The sequence below is a fragment of the Populus alba genome, chromosome 1 (assembly GCF_005239225.2).
Source record: "Populus alba chromosome 1, ASM523922v2, whole genome shotgun sequence".
In the NCBI taxonomy this organism is placed as follows: Eukaryota; Viridiplantae; Streptophyta; class Magnoliopsida; order Malpighiales; family Salicaceae; genus Populus; species Populus alba.
Window position 1 is genome coordinate 51,852,489 of NC_133284.1, and position 19,450 is coordinate 51,871,938.

The 19,450-nt window shown below is 35.7% G+C and overlaps 1 protein-coding gene across 1 annotated transcript; it reads left to right on the forward strand.

The window, feature by feature from the left end:
* The first annotated feature begins 6,436 nt into the window (after positions 1 to 6,436).
* Positions 6,437 to 19,240, forward strand: LOC118048980 (uncharacterized). Its single transcript, XM_035058829.2, has 27 exons — positions 6,437 to 6,753; positions 6,842 to 6,928; positions 7,012 to 7,169; positions 7,247 to 7,520; positions 7,594 to 7,661; positions 7,788 to 7,857; positions 7,966 to 8,331; positions 8,680 to 8,759; positions 8,879 to 8,930; positions 9,567 to 9,720; positions 9,855 to 9,942; positions 10,308 to 10,410; positions 10,570 to 10,660; positions 10,974 to 11,071; positions 12,292 to 12,474; positions 12,797 to 13,048; positions 15,367 to 15,462; positions 15,570 to 15,661; positions 15,752 to 15,815; positions 15,904 to 15,991; positions 16,090 to 16,163; positions 16,819 to 17,067; positions 17,195 to 17,268; positions 17,655 to 17,761; positions 18,022 to 18,140; positions 18,376 to 18,453; positions 18,761 to 19,240. Exons 1-27 carry the CDS (start codon positions 6,550 to 6,552, stop codon positions 18,968 to 18,970), a joined length of 3,579 nt encoding a protein of 1,192 aa, XP_034914720.1. The 5' UTR covers positions 6,437 to 6,549; the 3' UTR covers positions 18,971 to 19,240.
* Positions 19,241 to 19,450: the final 210 nt, after the last annotated feature.

Below are 19,450 nucleotides of genomic sequence, written 5' to 3' on the forward strand. Positions count from 1 at the left end.
CAACTCGTTGGTTCAGGAAAGGATGAAGATATAACAATTAAAAATCAAGCAATTAAAAAAAGACATTATGTGTTGCTAAATATAGAAATACCATAACTATGATTAAGCATGCAAGGGAATAGAAATGGATAAAGTAAATAAGAGAGAGGCAAAAAAAAAAAAAACCTGAGAAAATACTGATGATAAATAAAAGGAGTCTCTTCAAAAGACCTGAAAAAACAAAGTTAAATTTTAATTAATATATGCAAGCATAAAAATAAACAGACATGGGGCATAAGATTTGGAGAATTAGGCATGAAAGAACAAAAAAAAATAAAAATAAGAGATGAGGCAACATAATCAGGCAAACGAAATTAGTATCACAACTCCGGTAAGTGCTCCAAGAAACACAAAGGAAAAAAAGGTAAGAAAACCAGAACAAAAATCGTTTAAACTGCAAAGAATAAGAGGAATAATTTCTACAATCTATCACAATCCTGGCAAGTGCTAAAGAAAAAAACACAAAGGAAAGTAATAAAATCAAAACAAATCGTATGAATTGCAAAGACTAAGGGTTATAATCTCTGTAATTTTTTAAAAACAAAAATTTTTTTAAAATTAAAACATAGGGCAAGAATTTTTTTTATTTTCAAAAACTGTACTATAATCCATAGTTTAACATATGTAAATACTGCTAAAAAACTTAAGGATTTGTGATTTGCTTTCATGACATGATCATTATGTATGCGAAATCTATTGCAAAGCTCATGTTCTAAAACGAATAATAATAATTAACCTAACCCCATCACAAAAGTATAAATCCCATATCATTTTATGAAATGTCACCCACATCATCAAACACATATATGGCAGTTATGCATAAAAGTGTCTATTTGTACACACCATTGAATACTTTGAATTTCTCTTTTACATCAGATGGAAAAGGATATTTTTAAAAAAAAAAAATTCCCCCTCAAGCACCATGGAAAAGCCAACGCCTATATCTAAAAATATGTCTTAATTAATATAATATAATCCAAGCTTCAATTGTGATGCTAAGAAAGATATATAAATTAATATTGAATATAATGAATCATATGTGTCTTGAAAATTAATACTTATGAGCAAAGCTAGTTTTTTTTTGCTGCCTGTAATGAATGCGCATGTAATTTGTTTCAAAAGCAGTGTGAAAGAATAGCGAATGAGCAACGATTGCTTCTTTTTGTTGTTTGCATAATGACTGGCCATACTGTTGTTTTCATTATTCTTATATACTTTGTGCTCCAACAGTTCCATGAATCCATTATTCTTATATACTTTGTGCTCCTACAGTTTCATGAATCGCATCTGTGATGAAGTTTCAAGAAGCAAACTTAGTAGAGCAGTTCCAAAACCAAGGAGTTAAGCAGTAAGCACTAAACATCTATACTCGCTAAGATTTTGATTTTTAGCTTTTGAACGGTCACTCCTCTGCTACACCAGTTTTTAGCCCTTCCATATATATATACTGGGCATCCCACTTTCCTTTTAACAAATCAGTCACAACCTCAACAAAAAAAAAAATTGTATTTCAATGTTCAAAGCACAGCAAATCATAAGTTTTGTCAAATGGGTCTCATTAACGATCACAAATCTTGTCCAGTGATTGAATCCCACCACTCAACGCATAAATTCTTCACCATATGCAACAACATTCTCTTGTGTGCAGCCTCTGGTTACATATTTCTGACTCCTTCTCTCTGTCTATTCCCTTCCTTTTGTGGCTTCTTTGCCATTCTCCTCCAGATGTTGACTATCATTCCAGGTGTATCTAGATGTTCTGTGCTCTTATCTGGATCCAACAAATGGTATGCAGCTCACATGATCAGCACCTCTCTAACATCAATATTTCAAGGATGAGTTTCACTCCTTATATTTACACAGACTGGTGATTTCTTGGGGTAGTTGAAGGCTTACGTACTTAAAAACAAAAAAGAAATGACTAACATACTGTAATGGTCTAGATCCAATGCCGAACCACCAATATTTTCTGAGCAATATTTGTATACATAACAGCCACCTTACTCACCACACAAACATATATAATTACAAAAATGATATGCCACTCTATATTGCGGCATGTAATGAAAAAAACATCTGTGCAAATATTTTAAAAAACCGACAAAAGAAGTCCCCAAAGCTTAGCTAAGGCATAAGATTTTGTATGCAGAAAAAACAATTGTCCGCAATGCTGATTTTTTGCAAAACTGATCACCATGCACAACTGCCAAACAAACAAAAGCACAGAACCCAGAATGTGGTGTGAGACAGATGCATTTGACATGGGCGCACGAAGACGGATAAAGAAAAGAAAATTAAACCATATGCGCTAGGGCTTGATGAAAGGAAGACAGTCTGCCAAAACCAAAAAGAAAAGAGAAAACAGAGAAGCTCCTGTTTTGAAGAACATGGCAATGATGAAAAGAGCCACAAAGGATGCATGACCAAACTGCAGAATCAGACACAAATTCAAAGACACCTGATGCCTAATGAAATAAAAAACAGTCCTTTTCCAAGCAGCCAATTCATGCAAACGTAAAAAATGACTGAGCACAGGCCATTCACAATATGCAGACAGCAAGATGAGCAAAGTCAAAAAAATATGAACAAACAAAAACTCAACTTCAAGCAGGTTCTTACATCGGCAGAGCTTATGAAAATGCACTTGGAGACTAATTAGTGCAATTAAATGATTTCAGATTCAACGGAATTAAATGATGTCAGATTGAGCGGAACTGAAGTATAAGCTCAAAGCGCTCCAAAAAAAAGAAATAAAAGCTATTTCGCAACTCAAAGTCATCAAAACATGGGAAAAGAAGTAGTGGCAGAAATCAACAACCAAGTAAAGTGCCTTGAAGTTTCAAAGCGCTCAAATATATAAATAAAATCTTAAGAGAATTCATTCTAGACCTTGGACTTTAAATAGAATGAAAGAAAAGAACAACAATCAAATTCTGTATAAACACAAACATCGCATGTCAAAGTGAGTCTGTTAAATCATAACAATGAGAAAACACAACCTCTGGAACAACAGATGAGAAAAGAAGAAAATTACTATATAGTGGGTAGACGATGCCACCTAGATCACTTAGTTTGTGAATTGAGCGCTCCACAATCAACGAAACAACTACAAAGATTGTCAGCACAGTTGCAACTGACCATGTTGAAGTTAAGGCCAAGGATCTCATTTATTTGGTATCTCCTTCCATTCTAAGAAATCCTACTCAGAGACACACGGACCCATGTTTTAAATCTTTAAGCCCCCACAGCCCCTCTCCCTATTAATTTTAAACCAGCAATAGCAAGCAACCAATTTTTTTTGCCTGGAAAGCAAAAAGTTTCCTCAATGCCAAAAAAAAAAAACACAACTTCAACTCCAGATTCCTCCTACAATCAATTAATCATACAAATACAAATTGCACAAATACGAACATTAAAATCCTAAATTTTGATCCCCTCAGTTTTCGAACTCCAGAAGCATTCATTGTACCAGGGCCAAGTTCACACCTTAGCTGTATAAAGAAACAGACTACCAAACATATCGTAAATGCGGAAAGGTGATACGTCCCAAAACCTGAAACCTCTCTTACAATTGACTCCAAACTTTGAAATCTCTACAGAATCGTGCAAAAAATAAAAGTTCCTTCCTTTACCAATTTTCCTAGAGAAAAGGCGAAAACTTCACCAGTTGTGAGTGCCGTTTTCTCAGCTCCAGACCACAGCTCGATTCAAGTACCCAAAACCTCTCTCCTTAGAAAGTTTGTATTTTTCTCTGTAAAAAAAAAATAATTCCTTGTGGAAAAGCTCACTTCTTTACGTGGTACATGTAAATGGAGCTGGTTACTTTATTGTTTGGGCTAGTACATTTTGACCAGAGAGTAGAAAACATAAAATACAGCTCAGAAACAACTATAGAAGGTTTAGTTGGTTTTTCCATACTATAGTCCGTGAAATTATAAAGGGGAAGACGGGTTTGTTTTTGTTAATGCGATGAATATTATTTTTACACCAAATATATGTAACGAAATGTTAATAATTATCAGACCAGAGAGGAGAAAAAATAAAATCCAGCTCAGAAACAACTATAGAAGGTTTAGTTAGTTTTTCCATACTGTAGTCCGCGAAATTACAAAGGAGAAGACGGGTTTGTTTTTGTTAATGCTGTGAATATTATTTTTTCACCAAATATATGTAACCAATTGTTAATAGTTATCAGAAATTAATAATTAACGAAATGGCTATTTCGTTTGGTAAAGCAGATTGCAAATAACAGGTAATTAATCACTCATGTATTCTGCAGGGTTTTTTTTTTTTTGACAGTATTCATGCATGATTTCTGTGGAAAAGCAAGAAGAGAAGAAGCTACCTGGCCTAGGAGAGGTGTTCGCTGTTGTTGCTGCTCTGTCGTGAAGATGGTGGTCCACGGTGGAGCTGCTGGTGATCCATTCCAGCTACTGGAGAATGCAGAAAAACAACGGTGGATGTTGATTGCTAGTGTGGCTTTCAACTGGGGAAGAGGAGAGGTGATAATGTGTTCAAATATTAGAAAATGCCTAATGAAATAAAAATCAGCCCCTTTCCAGGTGGCTAATTGATGCAAACGTCGAAAATCACTGAGCACAGCCCTTGCACAATACGCAGACAGCAAGATGAGCAGAGTTAAAAAACATGAACAAACAAAAACTCAACCTGAAGCAGGCTTTTTCCATCGGCAGAGCTTATGAAATGGAGCACCAAATATATGTAACCAACTGTCAACAATTATCAGAAAAGAATAATTAACGAAATGGCTATCTCCCTTGGCAAAGCAGATTGCAAGCAACAGGTAATTAACTACTCATGCATTCTGCAGTGGGTGAGAACACACCCGCAAAGAACCAACTCCCTCACCAGGTTTTCAGCGTCTCAATTGACAGCAATCCACGAAGTGGCTCCAAGTGGTTTGATGATGATGGCCGCCCCAAACGAACTGGTAAGTTCACTCTTCTTTATTTAACATTCTGGACAACTCTGAAAGAAGAAGAAAAAATATTAGCCATATGGTCGTGTTTTTTATCCTGAGTCTTTCTTTTGTTGTTTCTTCAAACAGGAACTGTGTGGACTGCAAGTGCTCACATCATAACAGCTGTTATAGGGTCCGGAGTTCTCTCCTTGGCTTCGGCTATTGGTCAGCTTGGATGGATTAGTGGACCAGCTGTGATGCTTTTGTTCTCGCCCGTCACTTAGTATACTTCGACTCTACTATAGAGGTCCGAGCTGAGAGATGCATGATTCGCCTGGATAAGCAAGAAGAGAAGAAGCTACCTGGCCTGGGGGAGATGCTTGCTGCTGTTGCTGGTCTGTCGTGAGGATGGTGTTTGCACGGTGGAGATGCTTGCTGCTGTTGCTGGTCTGTCGTGTGGATGGTGATTGCTGGTGTGGCTTTTGGCTGGGGAAGAGGAGAGCTGACAATGTGTTCAAATATTATAAGAGAGGTGGGAGTAGAGAGGTGAGAGCTGAGATAATCGGCCAGCTAAAAACAGCACTCCAAAACAGCATCATCCCATGAAATAAAAGAATTAGAATTCTCTGCCAAGCACGTACACTAACCAGAACAGAAATCCCAACCAAAACTGAACAGGAAACAATCAAAACCGAACAGCATGTACACGCCACATTTATCTAAGGCACCACTAAAAAGATTGGCAGCTTTACTTTATCTAAATAAAACCCAAAAGCATTTAATGTAGCATTAAAAACTGGTTGACTTGACACTCTCTAAATTAAAGAACCTGCAGACGTGTAACATATAAGTTTATTGCCTCTTCCTTTTAATTATTTCAAAGGTGATAAGATGTCTGACAATTCAATAATTCCTTGAAACTCCACAGAAGAAACACAAAGATCGAAAAACAGTGGGAACAAAAAAATTACAGCCTGATTTTTCAAAGCATTTAAGACGCTGTAATCATGATGTCGTTTTTTCCAAACTTATTCAGTGGTAATATATTCTGTGGGAAAACGAGTAAGACATTCAACTGCAGAGACAATATATGTTTTGGCGGAGAAAATCGTGGGGAAAGCTACAGTACTTTCCCCACGCGTTTTAGAGTTCTTTAATTGATAATTGAATAATAGATGGGAGGCTAGCGCGGTTTAACAAAAGATTGGTTATAATTATTTATTTTTTAAAATTTTTAAATAATTTAGATATGTTAATATTAAAAATATTTTTTTTAAAATAAAAAAGAATATTATTTTAATATTTTTATAAATCAATAATATTTTTTTTAAATCATTATTTAATTCCCAAACACTACTAAATTAAAATTATCTTGGAATCTTAAAATCAATATTTGTTTTATATTTTACTTTTCAATTGTAAATATGATTTCTAATTAATTTTCAAATTCTCAATCATATTTGCTGTAACAGAGTGCCACCTCAATTCTCAAGTTCTAAACCACTAGCACTCATTTAAATTATCATCACAAGAAATGATATAAACACTCCCACCTCCTCTTCCCCGCCCACCAAATCATTTCTGCTTTTATGGCGACACCATCGTCGTCGGCGTCGCTGCCGCAACCGCCGATAATCCGAACCTGGAGAACAGCATTTCTCACTCTAAGAGACGAAACCCTAACAAGTCGAAGTCCAAAATCAGAATCAAAATCACTTCCAGAACTCCTTCACGGTTTACTCTTCTCCTCTCCCACTCTTCTCTCCGCCGCCTCCGATCTCCCTTCTCACGAAGTAACTTATCAATCTCAATCCTCACTAATCAGCTGATTTACTCCTTAATTACTCTCGCATTAACTTACCAATAATTTTGTTTTATCAGATTACCTCTGATTTGATATTTTTACTGGAATTGGTGGCAAATTCATCACAAGATATCACTTCAGTGTACCCTCACATTTCACATTTGGTAAAAATAATTAAAATTTTTAATTTTTGTTAATGTTAGTGAGTTTTTTTCTTTTTTTACTGAATTTGAATCTTGTAAATTAGGTTTATGATGTATGTCAAAGGCAACGCGTTTCGCTGCAATTAAATTCTAATTCATGGAGTGTTACACTTGATTCGTATGCGAAAATGCTGCAGTTGTTTTTCGGAAAAGCTGGTACTGCTAATGCCAGTCTTGCTGTCGAATGTATAGAGACTGTAAGGTTAGTTTTTCATTTGGTGATTGCTAAATTTTTATATGTTTCTCATTTCTCATTTGTTTTTTTTTATAAATTTGTAGGTATTTTGTGAGTGAATATCAGCAAAAATGTTTGCTATCGGATAATGTTCAGTTAGTGAAATTCCTTCTCCGAATTGTTGACTGCTCTCACGCACAGTTAGTTAGCTCGTCGTATAGTAGTGGGAACCAAAGGTCTGCTGGGGCTACTGGAAAGGGAGTGTCTAAGTATAGTAGTTTATGGGAGGTTTATACTGCTGTGTTTGCTATGCTTGGTGAAGTGTTTGAAAAAGTTGGGTCTTCTCTTTCTGCTGATGTTTGGCAATCTACGATTGAGGTAGGTGTATTCCTATGCCTTGTTGATTGTTTGTGTACAAATGAGTGTCTTAAGTTTTGTGGTTGTTGATCAGGTGCTTAGGAAAGTGATGGATGCCTTAGCAGTCAACAACTCGCTTTCTGAAGATATTGTTATGTCCAGGTACCATGATCATCACCCTTTAACCCCAAACAACGTATCTGTACAATCAACAGGAGAGCTTGTTTTTGTGCCTTTATGTGATTTTTTAATGTTTGAACTTAGCATAGTAACAACTCTTCTCTGCAGGTTTTATTCTTCTCTTCTTAATTGTCTACATTTGGTTCTTGTGGATCCTAAAGGTTCTCTTCATGATCATGTAAGTTAATCCATATACTCTTAAGGTGTAAAGATCCAGTTGTTCGTCTTTCTATGCTCCAGTTGTTTTTATATGTTACAAGTTGGTTTTTGTTATCTTTTTTTACAGGTTTCTGGTTTTGTCGCAACATTACGATTGTTCTTTATTTATGGCATTAACACTAGACAACAGTTTACAGCCTCACCAGCTGTTAACAAGGAGAAGGAACTTAGTTTAGCGAGTCTTAAGTTGAATTCTAAAGAACCTGTACGAAAAGATAATACTCCATATAGGCCTCCACACTTGCGCAAAAAAGATAGTGTATATATGAAACAGCCCAAAGCTCAGGATTCCTTGTGTTTATCTGATCATGAATCTTATGCAACCGATTTCATGTCATCAGATTCAGATTGCAGTGATAGTGATGTATCAGGAAAAGATACTGATGGTATTCAAAGCTCAAAGGTTCGAGTTGCTGCCATTGTATGCATACAGGTAAACATTATAAAGTTATTCTTTTTAGCATAGAAAGTTTTCACAGCCATCTGTTTATCAATCTACGTGTCAACATTACTGTAATATAGTCTTGTGAGCTCAGTGATGCTCTTTTTTCTCATAGAAAGACAGTTTAAATTTACTTAATGATTTACCTAGCTGTATTTGATGTGATCTTTTTGTTGGAGTGCCCATGTTTACCAGTCTCATTTCATTGCAGTTGCTGTAGATCACTTCCAATATGTTAATGAAATTGTTGTAGCTGTTTACAACTATCATCGCTGAACAATTATTTGCAATTCCAGTCATAACATTGATGCAATTTGACCTTTTTATTTTGTGGACAAGGATCTTTGTCAAGCTGATCCCAAGTCATTTACTGCCCAATGGACAATGCTTTTGCCTACCAATGATGTACTGCAACAAAGGTCAAGCTTTTTCCTCTAGTTTTCACAACAAATTTGTGTTGTTGCTGTATTGTTTATCTTTTGTTTCTTTTTTGAAGTGTTCTCTGTCTAATTACCTCATGTGACTTCTTTATTTGCAGGAAGTTTGAAGCAACTCTAATGACTTGTTTGCTATTTGACCCTTATTTAAAGGTGCTGTTTAATGTCAATTTCTGTTGGTCATACACTTGTTTCTCTTTTCTTTTGTTGTTTTCTGGTGGGGGGATGAGGATAAAAATGAGAGATGGTGATGGAAAGAGTATGCAAGTAAGGTCATTTATTCTGTTTGCTTTGAACAAAATGGGGAGGGAAGAGGGAAAAAAAAGTGCTTCCATGCCTCTCCCATGCCCTCAAGATTCCAGCAAGATGGAGAATAGTGTATCTATTTTCCCATTCTTACTATTGTTATTGATGTCCTGTAGACCCACATTGTCAATCGGAAGTTATATCACAAGGTTAGAGTAATCTACTTAGCATGCTATTTCTTTCCTCTCCACTCATTAACAAAAAGAAGAGGAAAATTGGATTCTCTTTCCTCTCTTTGCTGACCAGGCACGCGGGAGGAAAATAAGTTTTCTTCATTCCCCAAATCCTTTCTTGCCTTCCCTTTTCCTTCCCATTTCCCCCAACCTGAAGAGCATTAATGTCTGTTCATTTTTTTTTCTAGGCACTTTATCTGTGATGTTTCAAATTATCTGCAGAGCAATTTTCATATTTTTGACTACATTGTATTGCATTGTGTACCTCCTTGACACTCCTCACTCATTTCTTGTGTTTTGTGGTCACTAGGTTCGGATTGCATCTGCGTCGACCGTGGTAGTTATGCTGGATGGACCTTCATCTGTTTTTCTGCAGGTGGCAGAGTACAAAGAATCTACTAAATGGGGATCTTTTATGGCCCTATCAAGTTCCCTTGGACGGATACTGATGCAACTTCACACTGGTAGTAGAGAGGCAGTGTGCCATGCAGTTTAGTAATTTTGGTGTAAATGTGCTTCACTGTTGTTATTTCCTGATGTTTCTGGTTTACTGCTCACATGGCCTAGTATTAAGCATTCTCCTTTGTGTCTGGTGTAGGTATTCTGCACTTAATCCAGCGTGAAACTCATAGTCGACTACTAGCATCCGTGTTCAAGATTCTAATGCTTCTTATATCATCTACACCGTACGAATCTTCCATCTAAAAACTATCTCGCAGTCATTACAGTTTTGAGTTTTCCAATCTGATACATTATCAGTGTTTCTTGTAATCTTCATGCTCACTTTATAGGTTATTCAAGCCTGATAACTGCTTTGTCAGTTCACTGTATCCAAAAGTGAATCTGTTTGTTGTTAAAATTGTAATTTACTCTATTCTTACACATGGAGTGAAGAATTATGGATTGTTCAGTTCTAATGTAGGATATTTTTCTGCATGTTTGCATTTTGCTTGCTTTTTCCCCAGAAAAGCAGCGGTATCCTTACTTTACTTATTCTTCTTCTCCCCCCCCCCTCCCCCCACCTTTTTTTTTCTGGGTGATCATCCTACAGATATTCTAGAATGCCCAAAGAGTTGTTACCTAGAGCAATTGCTTCTCTCTTGGAAAAGGCTGAGAATGGGTTCCCTTTCAAAAGCAATCAAACTGGCCTGCTGGTGAGTTCTACTTGTGCAGTATAAGTGGAAATAATTGTGTTATCCTTTAGCGTTTTTTCCATTTTTTTGGTCCTTTTGTCCTTTCTGGGGTGTGGGGTAGGGTGCTTCAAATGACATTTGAAACTAACTTCTGTATCATACTTTAAAATCTTTTGCTAGGCTAGCACTATTAGCTGCTTGACTGCAGCTTTCTCAACCTCACCATCATCACCACAGGTCAAACAAATGCTTTTAGAAGAAATTTCCACAGGTTAGGTATTTTTTATGCTATGCTATTTAGAGGATTGTCTCTGCATATGATCCTCTTATCACGTTTGTTTATAAAAATTGAGTTTTTTCCATTCACAACCTGTTTGATACATGTCAGACATCCCTATCTTCTTAATTGTTAGTGTTACTGGTGATAGACCAGTTGATATCTCTGTTACTGGGTTGAAGCTTTCTGTATTGTGCATATAACTGTCCTGTTTGGTTGGAATACTTCCATTTATATTTTGTCATTGTTTTCATTTTCGCACTTTAGTCTAATATGACCTTGTAATCTATTTGAAGCCTTCTTCCAGGTGCAGTTGAGGCTGAGAAGAGGTCTGGTGTTATTTTCACTATATTTAGGCTTTCTGAGCAATTAACCAATCCAACAATATGCTTTGAGACCCTCCAGGTAATATTATTGATGCAGACAACAAAGAAAGCAAAACTTGTGTCTTTTTATAGACAAGGGTATTTTCTTATTCTACATAATAGACTTGGTTTTCTTATTTAGGAATCTAAGTTCTTGTTGGATTCAGACTGCTCAAACTCTATAATAAGTATGTAGTCTTTCAATATTATGAATAACAATTTATGAATAAATTCCTGCAATTTGCAATTGATTGTGTGACTCAATCTCCCTTAGGGTGTTTGGGAGTGTGGTAGCTGTTGCTTTTCAAATAGCTTTTCGTGCCGAAAAGCATGCCAATAATGTTTTTTTTATTTTTTAAAAATTATTTTTAATATCAGCACATCAAAACGATCCAAAAAGTACAAACCGCACTCAATTTTAGCAAAAAAAAAAAAATTGAAAGTTTCCGAAAAGCAGGTTTGACCGCAATGCCAAACGGGCATGCCACTCCTAAGAACTCTAGATGTGAATCTTAGGTTTTTCTATCCTCTATGTGTGACCCTAGAAATTATATTAGTGTGACTAATAGTTTCTACAATTTCCTACAGAAAACCACTTCAATATAACCCTAAACAGCCTCCAAAGTCAGATCCAGAACAGCCCCCAAAGCTGTCCTGCACCAATTATTTAAACTTGTTCAATACTTTTTAGTATATTTATAAGAAACAGAGGTTTTAAACTTAGATTTATGCCGGTCTCAGATGTAATTAGTCAAAGGAAAGCACATATTCACAAGATGAGCAAGAAGTATTTGCTACTAAACTTGCTAAAATCCTCTAATCCAAACTCTATAATCTGGTCCTATGGAGAAAGTGAAAGAAACTAAAACACTGTTCCCATTTCTAGTTGCCATAAACGAATGCAAGAACCATTGCCTGTATTATAATCAACTAATGGAGAAAAATATGGAAAACTTTGAAATGAGTTTCATGAACTTGCACGAGGAAATTGGCTTCAATCAAAGGTAATACTAACTCCAACCTTAGCATGCCTTCCCTTCACCTTATGCCAGAGTGACTGGGAATTAAAGTGAAAAGGACATAGACAATTATCATTCAGTAAGACTTTGGTAAACTTGTATGCAATCTCTAGGTGGTGAGTTTTGCTTACAGCTTTGCTAGAAAGGTCAAAGCTCAGAAGATTGTCTTTAATTTTTTCTGCTCTTATTTTAATGTTGTGTTGTTACTTGAAAAGAACCACTTGTGCTCCTTTTGTTCCAGACTCTTAGAGCTGTGATACACAGTTACCCCAACATAGCATCTGCTTGTTGGGAACGTGTTTCCATCATAGTCTCCAAAATTTTGAGGGCAGCTTCTCTAGAAGCTCCTATGAGGACGTGGAAGGGACATGCAGGAGATACTGTTGGCTTTATTGGAGAAAAGATTGTAACAGCTGCTATTAAGGTAAGATATTCTTGCTTGTTTTTAACCCGAACAATTTCTTGTACTTGGGTCTGACAGTTTTGATTTAGATTAAGGTGAGATTTGTAGTCACTGGTTTGGATTGTCCTGTATAATCCAACAGTAAATCAGTAAGACTAGTTATGCTTGCAGTTACTGGCTTGAAATTATATAAATGAAAATTTCTGATGGAATAACTGCTTGTATTTTTTCAAAAACCATTTTTACATTTCTTCATGAATTGCTATTCTATTCTAATATCTGGTTCTAATGTGGTAATTCCTCCATCTTTACTACCTTTATTCTCTTCATTTTCCCATTATAGGTTTTGGATGAATGTCTTCGTGCAATATCTGGATTTAAAGGAACTGAAGATGTTTTAGATGATAAGTTACTGGATACTCCATTTACATCTGATTTTGTGAGGATGAAGAAAGTATCATCAGCACCATCATATGAACCTGAGAGTGCAGAAGATACCAAAGATGAACAAAAAACATATCATTCAGGAAGCGAACATTGGTCTGAGGCAATAGAGAAGCATATACCTATGACATTACGGCATACTTCTCCCATGGTTTGTTGAACGTTTTACCTTTCTGGAACAATTTATTTTCATGATGTGTGATCTTTAGGAGATATTAGATTTTTCCCTCTACATGGTTAAAGTTTTTGTCTCTAGATCTAATACTTGTGCTACATTTGCTCACGTGTTTTTTGGCATGTGAAGTCAGCATGTGTTTGCTCATGCAAAAGGTTGGTGGTATGGGACTCCTCCTGTAATTGTTGTTAATGTTAGAAAGTAAAGTATGAAATGCCTAAATCATGCTCATCAGGCTGTTCAGAATCTAGAGTCTTGATTTTTATTTTATTTTATTTAAAAAAAAACCAGCACTGATTATTCTAAAAAAAATCATGGCCAATGACTAGTTAATTTAATTAGGAACATTCATCCAAACAGAAAAAAATTGAGTGAGATTTGAACACTCCAATAGTATTGGTAGCTATGTGAGTTGTGACGTCCTATGCTTTTCTAAGCAACTCAACAAACATTATTAATTCATTTCTTCAGCAACCTACCTGCTGGATCTTGCTGTTCTCATTTGTAATTCAGAGGTTCTGGAGGCTTTGAAGAATAAAAATTTATTATAATTGGACAACATGAAAGATCTAGAATACAGACATGAAAGAAGTTTGAATACATCAAATAATTTGTTTGATAAAAATGATAATAACTTTCAATATGCCAGTGAATTGGTTTTTGTATGAAACAAATAAAAGTTAGAATACAGACATGGTTTTTTCCCCTAAGATTGTCTTTTTTTTTCCCCACATTTTTTTTTTTTTTTTGGGTTTTACATGTTTTTTTTTTCTTTTTTTCCCAAGATTGTCTTCTTCTTCTTGTTTTAATTCTTTTTTGTTTTTATGTTTTTTTTTTCCAAAATTATCTTTGTCGTTTTTTTTTTTAATATTGAACTGGTTGAGAATTTAGTTATGTAGTTTTTTTCTTTAAAACATTATGGATTGCTACAATGTTTCCCTACATGGTTTTTTTCATTTCTTTTTTATGAATTTTTTCTTTTTCCAAAATGGTTTTTGTCGATTTTATTTTTTTTCATATTGAGCTAGTTGATAATTTTGTATCATAGTTTTTTTCTTTAAAACATCATGTATTGCTACAATATTTCTCCATATGGTTTTTGTTTTGCTACAGTGTTTCCCTACATGTTTTTTTTTTTCAAATTATCTGTTGATTTTTTTTTTATATAATATTGAGCTAGTTGAGAATTTAACTTTAACTTTCCCAACATGTTTTTTTCCCATTTTTTTTCATTTTTTTTTCCAGAATTGTTTTTGTCGACTTTATTTTTTTAATACTGAGCTGGTTGAGAATTTCACTTTGTAGGTTTTTTTTTTTTAAAACACTGTAGATTGCTACAGTGTTTCTCCACATGATTTTTTTTTTGTTATGCTTTTTTTCAAAATTGTCTTTATCGATTTTATTATTTTTAATATTGAGCTAGTTGAGAATTACAACTGTAGATTTCCTCATGAAACACTATAGATTACTACAGTGTTTCCCTGCATGTTTTTTTTTTCCTTTCGTTTTTTTTTTGTTATGATTTTTTTCAAAATTATCTTTGTTAATTTTTTTTAATATTAAACTGGTTGAGAATTTAGCTTTGTAGTTTTTTCCTTGAAAACATTGTGGATTGCAACGGTTTTTCTCTATATGACTTTTTTTTTCCCACAAACCCACGACAATGCACAAGCATGCTACAAGCCCGTGGCATCACACGGGCATGGCATCTAGTTAGATCTAAAAGATGTTTTTTTCAATTTTTTTATTTAGTAATGAATTTTGGCCTTTTGTTTTTCTCTATGCTTGGAATTTTCTTATTTAGTGATGATTTTTCCTTTTTAGATGAGGTTGGAAAAACATGAAATTCCTTGCGTGTTGGAGGATGAATCTTTTTTTATGCATCTGCTTAATTTTTATTAACCTACACAGCTATTATTAGTCCTTTAAGGGTCATCCATCTGAAAGTTAGGAATCCTTCTTGCTTCATGGGGCTTGAAAATAAACCCACTACACTAGACTTGGTGGAATTGTTAGATTGTATTAGTAATTTTTAAAAGGGACTGTTTAAGCCATTGGTTTGATGATTCAACATGTTGATCAATTGAATGAATTTAGCACAGTTGTAGTTGGCATCCTTCTTGGCAGTCTTTGACTTCTTATAACAATTTCTGCTGAGAAAATGTTAAGACTAGATGAAACATAGCTCTTCTATTGCATTTATAACAAAACTATACAGCTGCTGAAAATTTGATTTATCTTCATGCCTGCATATTGCTGATTTTTTTTGGGAATATTTTTTTTACCTCTGGTAGGTAAGAACTGCAACAATAACTTGTTTCGCGGGTATTACCTCTTCTGTATTCTTCTCCCTTGCAAAGGAGAAGCAGGAGTTCATTGTTTCTTCTTTGGTAAGTTCATGTGCAACTTGAAACCATTTTGCTTTCTGCACGGAACAATTATTTATTATTTATTTTTCTTTTCAAGTTCATATAATGCACCTTCAAAACTTTTGCAGATCAATGCTGTTAATGATGGGGTTCCTTCAGTCAGGTCAGCTGCTTGTCGAGGCATTGGTGTAATCTCATGTTTTCTGCAAGTTCCACTGAGGTGATTATGGAATATTTCTGTATGATCTGAGCAACTCGTTGTTCCTATGCAAGATTGTGCATACAAAATTTATGAACTTGAATCATTTAGTGCAGAGATCCTTGACAAGTTTATCCATGCTGTTGAGATCAACACTCGGGATCCCTTGGTCTCGGTATCTTATCATGCCTTTTCCAATTTTATTTTTGAAATTTGTCGTAAGTATGTGACCTTGATGATTGTGCATTACTAATTTCTTTCAGGTGAGAATAACTGCCTCATGGGCTTTGGCAAACATATGTGATTCCCTGCGTCACTGTATTGATGAATTTCCCTTGAAAAAGTACACAGGTGCACTTGCAGGATATCAAAGTGGTATTTTAAATTTACTATGTTGTAGAATTCATATTGGTATTGATTTTAATTAATTCTTCTTTCTCCTGTTACAGGCTCAAACACAAACCCTCAATTAGTGGCATTTTTAACTGAGCGTGCTTTGCGGCTAACAGAAGATGGAGACAAGGTAAATGAATTGATTGCCAGAGTCATTTTCAGTTTTTATAAGTTTATCATTTTTCCATTCATCCACAATGGGTGTTGACATTTGTTTTTTCTGATAATATCTAAGATGTCTTACTTTACTGTCTCTCACAATTGCTTGTTAACATGGGAGATTTTGTTCAATATGTTTATTGATGGTAAATACATTTATGCGGAAGGGGGAGCAAGCACAGTTCATCATTTGCTCGAAACACCAAGGAATGGAGTAACCAACAAAGTATAACAAATTTGTGTTCATTTTTCACTTGCACCTTCAGTGCCAGCTAGGGGTTTCCATAGACTGTTGCACATGAAAATATATGTGATGAATTAAACTTTCTGGAAACAACCACCTTCATTTGACTAATATATGCCTGTTTCAATAGTTTAAGGTTGATAATTTTTCTCTAGAACATGATAACACAGGCATGTTTGTGCTCTTTGATTTTATTTAACAGCAATTTCTTGCTCCTTGAGCTCTTCTATTGCATCTTAAATTTTTGGAGCTTCCCCTGGTGCTTAGTTTGTATATTTTAACTGGGTTGGTGTTAAGGTTAAGTTCTTCTCATAGCTTTCGGTAGACGGGTTTATTCATACTTTCAGATATTTATTGAGACATCTCTTTTACTCACCATCAGATCAAATCAAATGCTGTAAGAGCTCTTGGAAATCTTTCTAGATTTGTCAAGTATACAAATTCTTCTGGTGTGCATGATAAGCCTGTGGGTTATCTGGACTCATCAAGCAATAAAATTGAGATGTTATCAGAAAGCAGTGGTCTTCAACACGCATCAAATTATCGCTATCCAACTTCATTGGGAGACTCACATTTGCTGGAGAAAATGGTTCAAGCATTCCTTTCTTGTGTCACAACTGGGAATGTTAAGGTATCATTCCCCATTGCTCTGATTTTAGGATAAAACTGTCACTGGCCTTGTGTTGTGCTTGCATTTAAATTGAGTCTCAGTTCCACCATGTTCTCTGCTTAACCTTTGAATAATATACATTTGACAGGTCCAGTGGAATGTTTGTCATGCGTTGAGTAACCTCTTTTTAAACGAGACACTAAGACTGCAAGATATGGATTGGTAAGTGATACTAAAACAGCGCTGTCTTTCACAATTTACTTGTCGTCACTAGATCGACATTACCCAATAGGGACCCTTTTCATGCTATATTTATCATTTCCCCCTGCTCATCTGTTTGCATGCTATTACCTGGACTGTCTTCCATAAAAGCGCCTCATATTTTATGTTTTTACTCGTTTGCATGCCTTTGATTGGTGTTGCAAATTATTTGACATGTTGGTGTGCCATGGAAAACTGTAAGCTTCATAGTGATAAATGAGTCAAATATGTATACCTATCTTCTACCTGCTTGGCAGGAAGGTGCTCTATTTAAATTACATACCTTTTCAAATTTATGCTTGCAACCCAAATTTGTAATATAATTACGCTTGTGTACATTTTGGCAGGGCTCCATCTGTTTTTAGTGTTCTCCTGCTACTACTACGGGATTCTTCTAACTTTAAAATCAGGATACAAGCTGCTGCTGCTCTGACTGTCCCAGCCTCAGCATTTGGTTAGTAGGAGGGCTGAGCCTACTTTCATCTGTCATGATTAAGATTATTTTGTTTGCCTTGCAGAACGTTGAATTATTACGAATTATCATGTACAGTTTTGAGCTACCAGCCTACAGCAAGCTTGCACCCAAATTTAATTATGATCTGTAGTCCAGTTGTTGAATTTCTCTCCAGTGCATTCATTCAGAAAATGTAGCTATCTATAATCCGAAGTTGAACTGTAAATTTCCCTTATCCTCTGACTGTTTATTTCATGCAGATTATGGGAACTCCTTTTCGGATGTTGTGCAAGGGCTGGAACATATTCTTGAGAATCTAGGTTCAGACCAGATTTCAGCTCCATCAAATTTTAAATATAGGGTTGCCCTTGAGAAGCAGGTCAACCCCCCTTGTCATTTATTTTCATTTGAAAACATTTTGAATTATAGGGGAACTGATTTCCATCAGAACTTTCTTTGCCATGTTATGAATGTCATGCTGCTGACAGCCTCTCAAGCAATCCTTCTGTAACAGAGTATTTCATTTTGCATCAGAGCTAGAGGGTGATATGCTTGGCTTAACCTAGTATTTTTCTTTCCAAATTTGTTTCACATGATCTTTTTCTTGGCCACAGGTAACAGCAACCATGTTGCATGTCCTTGGTCTCGCTTCAAGCACTGATCACCAACCTCTGAAAGATTTCCTTGTGAAAGTAAGCATCTCTCATTGCTCGTACAATGTTGTGAAAGTAGAAGTTTAATATTCACAAACACCGCAGGAAAACATCATGTAAACCTCTCTTGCCAAGAAAGTATGTTTCCATAAATCAGTATCAGAACCAGTCCCTGTAAGAATGGAATGAAATGAAACTGAAAAGCGGGAGCTCCCATGCATATACGAGTGCATCTGTGTTGTTTCCCTTGCCTTTCCATATTCTTTGTATCATATTCATGGCATTTTCTCAGTTTATTTATGAAACTCTTCTGAGATTTACATCCAACCTCGGTTGTTTCACACAGAAAGCCCCATTTTTGGAGGAGTGGTTTAAGGGTCTATGCTCCTCATTAGGGGAGACAAGCTCACAGTCTGAGGCTGGAAGCTCCATTGAGGACCAAAAGAAACATATGATATCCAAGGCAATACAGTCCCTAATCGAAGTGTACAAGAGCAGGAATCACCAATCGGTGGCGCAGAAATTCGAGGAGTTGAGCAACAGCATACAGTTGTAACACATCTATTACTTGGTCTTGGCTGGTTAAACAATTTTGCAGTGGATTCCAGCTTCGTGACTGTTAACGCTGTTGTGTGCGTTATAAAGAAACAAGTTAGGTGGAGGATGCCTGTACGATGAGATTGGCGGGTTATTGATAGTGAAATGCATAAATGGTCCAGCTATATCTGGTCCCTACATGGGGTTTCCTTGTACTCTATGCTATGCAGCGTGTGATGCGTTGTAAATTAGCAATGCTTTTGTCAGGTTACAATGTCTTTCTTTCTTTCTTTCTTTTTTATTTTTATTTTTGATAGTTTTGCAATATACTTGATGTGAGCAATACTCAATGGATATGCTGTGCGCAATGCCTAAGCAATCGTAGTTATAAAACCCGCACAGCACAGGCAACCTAGTGACCTGTTGACTCGGGACTTGAGCAGGGTTTTATGCTAAACCAAATTGGAATTTAATCCTGGTTGATTCGGCAGGTTAATCA